This window comes from Cicer arietinum, chromosome 7 (genome assembly GCF_000331145.2).
Source record: "Cicer arietinum cultivar CDC Frontier isolate Library 1 chromosome 7, Cicar.CDCFrontier_v2.0, whole genome shotgun sequence".
NCBI classification, from domain to species: domain Eukaryota; kingdom Viridiplantae; phylum Streptophyta; class Magnoliopsida; order Fabales; family Fabaceae; genus Cicer; species Cicer arietinum.
The window spans coordinates 18293554-18306661 of record NC_021166.2 but is presented as its reverse complement, the minus strand read 5'-3'; the positions used below and the strand labels follow the sequence as shown (position 1 = coordinate 18306661).

The 13108-nt window shown below is 35.1% G+C and overlaps 1 protein-coding gene across 1 annotated transcript in view; it reads left to right on the top strand.

The window, feature by feature from the left end:
* The first annotated feature begins 682 nt into the window (after positions 1–682).
* Positions 683–13108, top strand: part of LOC101490486 (dual specificity protein kinase YAK1 homolog) — a 13865-nt gene continuing 1439 nt past the window's right edge. The window contains exons 1-17 of the mRNA XM_012712063.3: positions 683–1346; positions 3547–3746; positions 3923–4076; positions 4188–4297; positions 4673–4742; positions 4836–4918; positions 5040–5124; positions 5210–5250; positions 5946–6068; positions 7048–7195; positions 7332–7446; positions 7589–7671; positions 7785–7859; positions 8223–8297; positions 10081–10880; positions 12363–12470; positions 12893–13103. Of these exons, the coding sequence (XP_012567517.2) occupies positions 1137–1346; positions 3547–3746; positions 3923–4076; positions 4188–4297; positions 4673–4742; positions 4836–4918; positions 5040–5124; positions 5210–5250; positions 5946–6068; positions 7048–7195; positions 7332–7446; positions 7589–7671; positions 7785–7859; positions 8223–8297; positions 10081–10880; positions 12363–12470; positions 12893–13103 (2691 nt within the window). The 5' untranslated portion in view covers positions 683–1136. The remainder of the gene's footprint in view (positions 1347–3546; positions 3747–3922; positions 4077–4187; positions 4298–4672; positions 4743–4835; positions 4919–5039; positions 5125–5209; positions 5251–5945; positions 6069–7047; positions 7196–7331; positions 7447–7588; positions 7672–7784; positions 7860–8222; positions 8298–10080; positions 10881–12362; positions 12471–12892; positions 13104–13108) is intronic.

The following is a 13108-nucleotide window of genomic DNA, read 5'->3' as shown; positions in this document are numbered from 1 at the left end:
TTATATCTTTATATAAAAGGATACTAAATTTTAGTGTAACTTTTGTCTTTCAATTTGATCATTCATTTAAAGTATTTGTTATCAATTTTATCTTTTTATATTAAAAAAATTATTTATTTTAAATCATCTTAAATTTTATAATTCCATTATTTTTAACGAGATCACATATTAATACTTATTTACTTAGAAGTAGTGTATTAAACACTTTGTAATTATATAATTTTTTTGTTTTTATATAAAACTTCACTCATATTTTTTTTTATTCTTTAATGCGTATGTTAATAAAATATTGTATTTACTCCAATTAAGACAAAATACGTATTTATTTTTGTTGATAATGGTCACAGTATATATATATAAACTAAGATTGAGTGAAATTATATACTACATTTCACCTTGGACCAAACTACGAAGCAAGACGGTGGGTCGTGCTGTGTCTATCTCCGAAAACCATCCATCAAACACACAAACTAAACCATTGCAATTTGCATCGTCAAATCAAATTTACACTTACTCTTCTTTTCTTTCTAAGCCAAAACCAAAGATATATTAATAGTGGTAATTAATATAATACTTTAATTCAATTTAATTATTTATATTTAATTAATTTACTTTATATTTATTTTATTTTATTATTATATATATTTATATAAAAACCAAATATCCCAATCGCTTTCCATCCATTATTTTTCTCCCTAATCCCCTTTGAAAAAAAAAACATTTTTCTTTTCCTTCCGTTTTCCTCCCTCCGATTCAATTCATTCCCAGAGGAAAATAAAAGAAAAGAAAAGAAAATCGTCGTCACCACCACCATCATCATCATCATCATCGCCGTAAATTCAATCTCCTGTAATCAATGGATCTCGGGTTTTTCCTAACCGTACGATGATTCTGGATGTTCCGTTTCACGATGGGATTAAAATCCGTCGGTGAATTTCTCAAGAAACTGGAATCGTAGCGTAGTGTTTTCAACGAGAGGAGGGTTAAGGTTACTTTCTTAACTATAACCTTTTTTGTGTGTGTTTTATTTATGTGATGATTAATAGTAATGAAAGTGGAATTGGAATTGTGAAAAAGGAATTTGTGAGTTTGAATTGAAAAATTAGGGTCTGGTTGGGTCTGTTTCTTTTAGAGTGATGGATGAGGTTAGACCTAGTAGTTGTAGTAGTGAAGCGGAGCAGACTCAGTCCAGAGAAACGGTTGTCGAAACGGCGTCGTCGTCTTCGTCTTCTTCGGGATGGCGTCCCAGGGAGCTTGCTTTTGCTCCTTTTGTACCGAGGGGTGAAGAACTACAGCAACAAAAACTTGGAAAGTCCTCAAAGTTGCGTGCTGTTGTTAGGAAACCTGTAAGTTTAATTTATTTATTTGTGGTGATTTTCTTTATAACTTTTTGTTATTGTTGTTGTTGCATTAGTGTGTCATTTTGAATTAGTATGTGTTTTTGGAAATGCTTGTCTGTGTTGTGAGGGAAATGTTGCTTTTTGGCTCAAAAGGTTGATTTTTTATTTTTGAGTGAGAAAGTGGTGTTTTTGTGTGTGTGTGGATGAAATCACAGTTCTCTTGGAGGTAACTCTGTTCAAAGAGTTAGTCCAAGGGAATTATGGATGGACGGTTTAAAGTTTAAAAGTAAAAACTCCTATCTATGGTAATTAATAATCCAAATACTTAGTAATTTACAAAAACTTCATTATTTGTAATGTGGACTATTATTATAATGTTACTGAAGTTGTTGAAAGGATAACTATCAGACTATCACTACTAGGTTGATAGTAAGATCCGGAAAACGTTTTGTTGGTAGCCTCTTAGTCAATGCATTTGTAAACGTTTTGTCGGTAGCCCCTTAGTCAATGCATTTTTCAATTAATGTGTTTAAAGAACATTTGATGTGGTTATCAATTCACATTCATATGTCAATTATCTATTCGGTTTCTTTGTCGTCAAATGCTTGTTTCTCTCACTTTGCTGTCTTATCCTATTGGATTGGGTTAGATGCTAATGACAATTTTGTGATTTAATGCTATAATTCCTTGCCTTGGAGGCATCCTAGTCATCATGTATGGTACGGTTGGTTAAGTGATGTTTACTTAAAATGGGGTAATAAGACCAAAAGATGTGGGGGAGTGGAAGGTCATATTGTTTTGTAGTACCTGAGTCAATAGTCCATGATGCTTCAGATATTATACTAGAACCATTCAAGCATAAGAAATTGAAGTTGTTCTAGTTCTGGGCCTAGCAAGTTAAGAAGGTTTATTGAGAGAAACAATGAGCCCCTGTAGGCGCTCCAACTAAGATTTACCAAGGTCTGGCACTTCCTCTTTTGTATGAGACTTCACCCTGGGATTGGAGTTTGAGGCAATCTGATTGACCTAACTGTGTCAGAGTCAGACATTGTAGTACTGAATCGGTGACAGAGATCAAATAAGCTCTGTAAGGAAAATCAACCTAAACTTTGGGTAATGGCCATAAAAAAAGTAGACGATGCCGATGAGCAAGTTGGGTCTGCCCTTGAGGTGAACATAGGAAGGGCATGCCGTTACATGATACCTGAAGGATACACATGAGTATGACAATGTAGGCAAACCGGATGGCGCATGTGATGGCTGCTGATGGCATGTCTCTACTATTTGATCGAATTGGGGGCAGGGGGGATCACCTAGTGAGGTTATCGGACATAGTTTTGGCAATGACAGGTCGTGACAATGGTTGGTTTGGTGTTTGAGACTATTCTGAACTCAGTAAAGCCATTGGTGGGGTATCAAGTTCAGCTTTATTGAAGGCGGTTGAGCTTTGGTTACAATGAAGGCAACATTGGATTTTATGGCAGCATAGTATTGCAGTTAGAAAGCCTTGCCACCAACTGGAAATAAGATGACTATTACTGAAAACAATATCATTGATTGGTGATTATGTATATGCCCCATTCCAATATATTGACCCAACTACTTCTATACTTTAAAATAAATCCTCTTTCTATATATGATAACTAAATATCTTAATAAAAGAGAAATTTACATAAATTACAATGTTTACAATGTGGGATTAATACAATACTAAAGGCCTGTGTGAGATGTTCGTGAGTTTTCAATTTATGATTTTCAAATTGAAAATTAAAACAACCCTTGTTTGGACTTTGGAAAAGTAAATGCAATTGTAATTATCCCTTTTCTACCATCCTTTCCTACAATGCATTGACATCTTCCTAGTCATTTCGTACCTGTTTGGGCTCTGTTTTAGTTCATAGGCCCTGTCTCTTTAACTCTGGCTCACCTTGGTTGGTGTGTGGATGATAGAGATATACACTTGGGCAGAGTCACTCGTAGGATCTAATTTATTTGGGAATTGGTGTGCTGATGATGTGATTTGCTTGAAAGCTCTGTTGCTACATAGATCGCAACTTTCTCTTTGCTTTTTTGTTTCTAATTACACAAACATGTAACTAGCATAATTTTGATATAGGATGGCAAGTTTTGCTGTTTTTTTTACTGTGGCTGTTTGGAGCTTAGAGTACCTAAAATTTTCAACTGATTCTCAACTTCTAATTTGCAGTTGGTGGCAAGATTGACCAAGGAAATAGTTGAAACATACCAAATATGCAATCCACAGTTTAAATATTCTGAAGATCTAAATCCAAAAAGATTCTTGACTAGCCCATCTATTGGAGTGCTTAATGATGGCTATGATAATGTAAACTCGGATCTTATTCTGACAGTGAATTTTGTCTTGATCCATGTAGAGAAAAGTAGAAGGTTTGTCATTCATATTTGATTCCTTCATTCTATGTTTATAATGATATGTGTTCCTTAACGAATACCAAAAGCAATACTTGTTGATTTTTTTATGATACCAAAGGTGTCAGTTGTCTCATCATCCATCTGGCAAAATCACTACGTCTTCATAAAATATGCATTCCCTTATGGTGTAGATATATTGTCAAAGATCTCCTTGGGCATGGGACATTTGGACAAGTGGCCAAATGCTGGGATTCAGATACCGACAGTTTTGTTGCTGTGAAGATCATTAAAAATCAACCTGCATACTATCAACAGGCGCTGGTTGAAGTGACTATTTTAACAACGGTAACCAGCTGTTGTTTATTAATATTGTTATCATTTTTAAGACGCTAGTCATTTTCTTGGAAGTGCAGCCATGAGAAGGCGGTCAGACACTGTTTTTTTTTCTTTCTGTAGTTAAATAAGAAGTACGACCCTGAGGATAAGCATCACATTGTTCGTATATATGATTATTTTGTATTTCAACGGCATTTGTGCATATGCTTTGAACTTCTGGACACAAACCTGTAAGTTTTTAACTTCTGTCGTTGGATATTTGTTTGGCTTTCATCATTGAGAGTGTATCAAAACTTAAATGATGTTCAAGTTCAATTTAACTTTAAATCTTGGATGAATTATACGGATCTGGCTCGTCGAGAGTGAGCAACTCATATTAGAATGTAAAGTGAGAAATGTCAACCATTGATTAACAAATCAAAGGTGATTATAGTTTGGTCGTCATAACAAATCACTAGTTTGTTGAAATAACAATCCTTGATTTTCTCACTTTATACTTTAATCACTTTAGAGGAGCCAAAGTCGAATTATGCGATGTTACTATGCTAGATTTATTATTTTCCTCCCACTTGCATTTTTTTGTATTGACATTATATAGTATACAGGTATGAGCTTATCAAAATGAATCATTTTAGGGGATTATCACTTGGTATTGTTCAGCTGTTCTCTAAGCAGGTATGTCAATTTTTTGTGTAACCTTTCTGTTTAGTCCTTTTTGTTGGTTTTGATATCTTATTGTAATCTATTTTCTTAAATTTATGTTTTAAGATTTTATGTGGACTGGCTCTATTAAAAGATGCTGCCATTATTCATTGTGATCTGAAGCCAGAAAACATTCTTTTATGTACGAGGTTGGTTTCTTACATGAAGGTGCTCATAAAGAACTGCATGCTGCAGCTATTTTCTTTAATTTTCCATGTATGCTGCAGCTGTTTCATCTTGAGATTTTATGCAACTTTGTTTTGTGCGCAGTAGCAATGTGAAGCCAGCAGAAATAAAGATTATTGACTTTGGATCAGCATGCATGGAAAATCGCACTGTTTACTCCTATATTCAGGTTGAAAGTAGGCTTTTATGATAATTCTTATTGCTAACTACAATTATCTGGTACTTACATCACCTTTTACCTGGTTTTTGTGCAGAGTCGATACTATAGATCTCCTGAGGTTCTTCTTGGATATCAGTATCCTAACCAATGAAGTTAGTAGTTGAAAGCCTGAGGTTCTTTGCAGGCTTTTTTATTTTTATTTTTGAGTTTCTTTGTATTGCTTTATTTTATTGCCTCATCAGCTTTCTACATTACAAGCTGCATGCGGTTGTCTTAGTTTGCTCAGCTGCTCTTAAGATAAAGATTGTGCTATAGCATGTGGAACCAGAGTTTGGCTTTATGTTGATAATATCCGGCTAACGCAAGAATAATTTTGGCAAAGCTTCATCTAATGACAATTAAAGCTTCATTGAAGAACATTTTTGTTCAACTGAAGCTACATATCCATGACCTCATGCCATGTTTTCCTTCCTTTTGTTAAGGGTGGGGAATGAATTAGTTGATTTGCCAAAGCCTTGTCTTTCTTCAGTACTCTTTAATGCTTTAGTTTTACTAAAACATTATGTGTGGCTGGTTTGTTACACTCACATTTCAACACGAACATGATATACATTATCCTCATGATTGTATGATATAAAGAAATAATTCAATCACACATAGGATACCTTGATAACATAAGACACAGATTTACGTAGCAGCATGCCCTTGTCTAAATTGATGGCAAACTTATAATATTCTGCGGATGATTTGTTATCTCTTTTTTATTAACTATTTTTCCGGTTATTTTCATGTACTCTTGGATTCATATTAGCCCTTAACCCATTATTAAGATACTCAGCAGCTATTGATATGTGGTCCTTTGGGTGCATTGTGGCGGAATTATTTCTGGGATTACCGTTATTCCCTGGGGCTTCAGAATTTGATCTTTTGAAAAGGATGATTGAAATACTTGGGTATGCTACTATCTCTTCAAGAGAAACATAACTTAATTACGTAACTATCCATTTTATATACCAAAAGTTTGGCATCACCGTGAAGATATTTTAGCGCTGTCTATCCAAACTTTACTTAATATGTCAGCCAGATAAAAAACAGTCAAATGAAACATAAATTCAAATTTCATTTTTAGTTATAGAAAGTTTTTCTTGCAAGTTGAGGGTTGCTCGCACCATCTTAGGTGGCTCGATTATGGGTCACCCAGTGAATCTAGGTTAGACTCTGACTGTCCTCATCTTACAAGCTGGATTATAGAAATCTAAAAAAGCCCCCATTTGCTGTTGTTAAGAATTTATAGCCTCAACTTCTTTTGTGGGAGAAGAAGTTAATTCCATTTGCTGTTTTTAAGAATTTATAGCCTCAACTTCTATTGTGATGAGAAGTTAATTCCATTAGTCAAAGACAATTAAATTAAGTATACATTTGAGACATGTTCTTCTTTCTTTTAAACCTCATTATTCATTAAAATAATGCTTGGTAGAGATCATATAGTTGAGTCAAATGACCTTTTCCTCAATAAACTGATTCATGTAAATTGTGAAGCTCTTTACTTATATCATAGTGTAAAGTGTTATTCTCAATTTCCATCTCCACAGTATGGCACACTTGGTTAAACAATCGATGGTCATCCATTTAGCCTTTTCTATGTCCATTAAGGAGTCCCAAATTAGACACTGGAAAACTCTCTCAGAGCAGTGCAGTCGGGTTGCCTCTGTCAAAAGTTACATCTCAGGGTGTTTCTCACTTCCTCTAACACACCAGTTTTTTCACCTCTCAGAACCTATGCTCTCTCTCTCTCTCTCTGACATACATATAAGATGGTTATTAGATTTTGAATATGAAACAAATATTTTAGTTCTCATCTCACGAACTAGTTGGCTCTGTATATTTTTTACTATTTTGAATAACACTAAATATGCTGTGAATATATTGTAGAGGACAACCACCTGATTATGTACTACGGGACGCCAAAAACACTAGTAAATTCTTTAAGTGTATTGGGAGTCTCCAGAACATAGAAATCAGTGAGGGTTCCAAAAATGGAAGTGTTTATCAAGCACTGACAGAGGAAGAATATGAAGCTGTAAGTTTTATGTTACTGATTTTGCTCTAGGATTTTTTCCAATATAAACATTGTTGCATCTCTTCATATTATTTTATCCTTTTGGTTTGTTTTAAAATATTACATGATTAGTATCATCTTTCTGGTTCCTGTTCAGAGAGATTTGAAGAAGCCCTCAATTGGAAAAGAGTATTTTAATCATATGAACCTTGAAGCAATTGTTACAAACTACCCCTACAGGAAAAACCTACCGAAGGAAGATATTGCCAAAGGTTAGCTTCCTGAGAAGGATGGAAATTTCTCCTCAACATGGTTTTGCTATTTTATTTTGTTTGCATGGTTGCATGCTTCGTTTCCATATTCAATTCAAGTTGATTGCACTGATAAATACTGTTTAAACTTCACTTGTTATAGAAAGTCAAATACGATTGGCTCTTATTGATTTTTTGAGAGGGCTTGTTGAATTCGACCCTGCAAAACGCTGGTCACCCTTCCAGGTAGTTGGCTTTGTCTTATTGTCTGCATCGACCCATCTTTCAAATTAAACTTTGGCTTTTGTTCATGCAAAGTTTATGCTATACGTACCAAATTGTTACTTGTTTTGCTGCAGGCTTCAAAACACCCTTTTGTAACTGGGGAACCTTTTACACACCCTTATAGACCTTCCCCTGAGACCCCTCACATTGTAAGTAAATCTCAATTCTGAAGCATCTCCACTTGTGTAGGTAGCTTAAACTATTCATTCAGTATTTACCGTTCTCTAAATTGTTATTTGCAATGTTTCACCGCTGTTGCAAAAATAATATTTATTATATTTGTAATGTGTATGTATTATAATTAAATAAATTGCATCTCTGTATTTATTATATTTGTAATTACCGAATCCATCAGCATATGCTTCTTTTGTTATTTAGATATTCCTATAATTTGATCAGTCTATTTTATTTGGATGTTGTTTTTCTTCCATTGAAATTAATTGTTTGACTAATCAATGGATTCTGATCTTTTCATGATCTAATGTTCATCTAATTTTCTGTGACTTTTTTAGCCGGTAGTTCAAAACATCAAGGTTGATAATCATCCAGGTGGAGGGCATTGGTTTGCTGCTGGCCTATCACCAAATGTGAGTCTTCTATGATTGTAACAGTTACTGCTTTCTTCTCAAGTATAGGCATGACTTTTTACTTTTTATCTTAGAAAAGACAAGACAACATATTTAAGAGATGTCATCTAGAAAAATAACCTTTGTTCATAAGATGGGCACTGCTAGGACCATATTGCAAGTGTATAAGAGAAGAGACAAAAAAGAGAATGTGAGCGGTAATGGAGAAGGAAGGGTCGATGACAATGTTGGCTTGATGAAAACAATTGAGGCTGTTATGGAGACGTCGAAAGGAATTGTGGAATTTGTAACAGAATGTACAGGTGGCAAATTAAGACTGGAGAGAGGAGATGCAGGTATTGTGGGAGAAAAAATGAATGAGTATAAAGGAAGGAAAATAACAGAATGTAGTAAGCAAGAATTCACTGGTGTAATTGGTGGTGCAAGGTTGAGCTGAGGGATATGTCTCTCTGTCTTAGGGTTGGTTAGGGGATCTTTCTTATTTCGTATTCATTAGTAATTTAATATTTCCATTTCCATTATTCCAAGGATTTAAGATCCATCCACTGTATTTTGATGAACAGTACTGATTGTTGTTTCTGACTTTAGCAATATATCAGTCTTCTTCCTTCAGTTAATTTTATTTGTGTTCTATCCTATCTTTTCTGGTTCTTTCCTAACAGGCACATTGCCGAACCTCAAACTGTTTTCAAAAGCAACAAAGTCCTTTTGAGTAAAAGCTATAGTGACTTAACCTTGTGATGGCTTAGAGATATTTTTTTCCCAAATATATTCAAATTTTATGCTCTTAGTACCAAGTACACAGTTAATGCCATAAAGCAGTATCAGTTAGCCATGCACCGTTAATATGATTAATGTTGCGATGAAGTCAATCCAAAATCCATTTAATAGCATATTTTGGGAAAACGCGCCACCAGATGCTGGGTGTGGGCCGGCATTCTGACTTGGCAAGGCCCACTTAGGATTTGAGTTTGGATCAAACTACAGCACTTTCTGATGTCGCTTAAAGAGGTGTCTTAAACATTATATACTAGCTTTAGGTCTAGGGAAGCACTCAATCTGACATGTTTTATCAAAGATTCTGAGCCAATCACTAGTTTTATTCCCAGAAAGGTATAGACTGCTGGAACATACTTATAAGGGATGGTTTGTTGTTTGCCTACCTTTTTTCTTGGCATAAGGGTTTTCCCTTCTCAAAGCTCCACATGTTTTGAGGATATGTTAAAAAAATAATTACCAAATGCTTCCTAAAACATACCATCTGCTAGGGCAATTTAGAACTTAATGTGCAGTTTCTTATTAACTGGAAATGCACATCATACACATATCACAAGACAACCTTGTTAGTATCTCAAATCTTAAACCTGTATTGGTATTGATTTGTTGAAGGTTTTCAAGTGAGTGATTTGCCTCAGGGAGGATCATAGATTTCTTAGCTAAAATTTCAACCTGAGATCGGATTAGAAAATAGAAGGACATGTAACAAAAGCAAATTTCGTATTCAATCATTATACTTCAAATCCACCAACAATATTTCATTGCATATCACCATCAATATTTTCCCGATAGTGAACTATTCAACATATACAAGTATGTGTTTTATAACCTCATTTTGCTGAATGCTGATTTTGGTAATTGATTATTAACATTTTTCTATATTAATGAAAGCTCCTATATAATTTTCTAACACGGGACTGCATAATTCGGTATTTATGTATATGATTTTCAGTTTTGAAATAACGATATCCAGTTTTTCTTAGTTGACTATATTTTGTTCCTGCAGGTTGCAGGCAAAAACAGAGCTTCCCTCTATAGCAGTCCACATTTTCAGATGGCACAACATCCACCTGCTAATAGTTATGGTAGTGTAGGAAGCCATGGGAGCTATAATGATAGTGTTGGGCTTGGAAGCAGTTATGGAAGTTATGGAGAGAGCAGTAACATGTTTGCTTACTATTCACCTATCGGTCCATCCGGTATGAACATGCACAGTCAGGGCGGTATGTCAATGCTTGGAAATAGTCCTGATGCTCGGAGAAGAGTTAAGTACCAACCTGGGAATGGACTGGGTGTAAGTCCATCAGGTGGAAATTTTGCTCCGTTGCCTCTTGGTGCCAGCCCATCTCAATTTACTCCACCAAGTTCCTATAGTCAGATTTCAGTTGGTTCGCCGGGGCATTTTGGACCTACATCTCCTGCAAGAGGAGCTTCCCATGGATCACCTTTAGGCAAGACTGCTGCAGTTAGCCAGTTTAATAGAAGGAAAAATTGGGGTCATTCTGTAAGTCCTCAAACTCAAGAAACAACATTTTCTTCACATTGGCATGGTCAATATCCTGATAGCTCAAGCCAAGCAGAGGGAACATCACAAGCTCCTGGCAGTTCACCATCATATCTACACTCAAATATTAATCCTGGAAACTGGAAGCAACGTGGAAGTGGAGGGGCGTCTGCTAATCAGAACATTCCATCCAAGATTATGCCTGGTGCTAATAAGAATTCACAATCGACGGAATTGATTCACGACAATGTGGAGACAGGCTTATCATTGCCTGATCCTGGAGATTGGGATCCTAATTATAGGTAAACACAATTAGCTCCCAAATAGCGCTTTTGTAGTCGATTTTTTCCCGTTAAAATTGATATATCAGATGTCTGATTTTTTGTTTGTTTTATGCTACATTTTTTATATAAGTGAGTCTCGTCCATCTTATTTAAAGATTGTTGAAGTTATGGGCTTTAGATAAAAAGAGGACCAGGTTGCAGGAATGTTTTACTGCATTCACCTTAAGGACTGGGTGAAGTATTGTCATGAAACCACCTACGCCTAAGTTGTATATTAGGAAGGAACGTGGAGGATCTGGATTCCTACACTTCGTTTAGATGAAGAAAGAAATGGGGTGAAAAGAAATTAGAAATATAGAAATTGGGGAGAATAGAGAATGAAGGGAGATTCGGTGGAGATTGTGTTTTTTGGACGAACAGATACAAGGAAAGAAAGAAGAAGTGTCATAATTTCTCTGCAATTGTTTGGATGAGTGAAAAAAAATGAAGACAAATAGATAAATATTCATAAAGACAACTTTGCCCTTATAATGGGAAGGAAAAGGTGCAAAATGGAAGTAAAAATGACAAAATTGCTTTTATCTTTATTTCTCTCCAAACTAGACAAATTTGTTGTGGACCCCACAAACAATTTCTTTTGGGTAAACCACCATTTTAATCGCTGAAAGTATAGGACGTAGTCATTTTGGTCTCTAACTCAACAAAAAATTCAAATTAGTCTTCAAATCATCAAAATGTCAGTCAGTTTAGTCCACGACGGTCATGGACTATAGAGAGTAAATTGTATCTTTCAGGGATTTTTGTGATAGCAAGATGTATCTTTCAGGGACTATTTTGATGATTCGATGACTAATTTGAATTTTTTGCTGAGTCAAGGACCATAATGACAGCATCCTATGCTTTCAAGAACTAAAATGGTAGTTTACCCAATTTCTCTTTCATATTTTTGCCATCCAAGCGAGTGTAATAGCTTATTTCTCTCCAACTGCTATCCTCTCAATTTCTTTTCTTCTTAAATTCACTTATACATACAGTTAAGGAGGGCATGGTTAATGTAACAAATTACCAATGAGGAAATAAAAGGGAATTGGAAGGGAATGTTTATAACGTGTATTGATGCATGGATGTAAGAAGGATAGGAAAAATAGTGAAGGAGAGTGCACACATGGTTTGCTATAAGAAATGAGGAGGAGATTAATATAAAAATGCTTGAAGTACGAGCAGAATGAACGAATAAGAGGTTGAGATGGAAAAAACAGTGAAATAGGCAGAGGTGATAAATAAATATACTGTTTCGCTAAAAGGAATTGAATGAAACTAAAATCCATGTGGAGGAATTCAAGTATTCAACTAATTTTGGTCAATGGTAGTTGTGAAACAGACTCAAATACTGGGTTGATTCTTCTAGTTCTCATTTTTTTGCCTTGAAATTTTCCTGAAGATAATTGTTAACATATGTTGATATTAGTTTTATTTCTAATAATTTTAATTTCATTCCAGTGATGAACTACTTCTGCAAGAGGGTGGTTCAGATGAAAGCTCTTTGACAACTGAGTTTGGCAGAAGTATGAATCTTGGTTCCACTGAACCATGGTCTGGATTTGGAAGGTTCGACCATGTCTCCAATTCAAGATCTCCAATAACCATGCATTTAGCTTTACTTTATCCTTAGTTCTCATGATTTCCCATATACACATTTGTGCTTCCCTTGGCTGCAGCCTGGGATGATTTTCCCACGAATTGGACTCCTTAATACATTACTAGTTTTTTTTTATCAACTGATACATTACTAGTTTCTCAAAACAGGGAATAAGAAAATCGATTCCCCTGTATCAGCATAACAAAACTTGCGACTGTATTTATGAGGACATGGATATTATTACAATCTATGAACTTCTTTTCTTTACTAAAAGAAAAATTAATATTTCGTGGAATATTTCCCTTCCCTTATATTTTCTCTCTGGTTAAATTCTGAGCATGTTTATTTACTCTGATTTGTACCTTATTCTGTCTTTTACTGTATTCTCCAGAATAAATGGACCTGGTCAAACATTTTCTAATGTAGAGATGGGTAGCCCCCCAGGACATGATCTCCAAGCAGCGTATATGCACTCTATGTCAAAGCCTTTTCATCTCATGCCTCATATTTTACAAAATTCTCCAAGCCGTTTTGGACACCAACCTGTTCAAAGATTTACACATGGTAGACCTCCCCATGGGAATGACTGGAATCAAATTAAGATTCA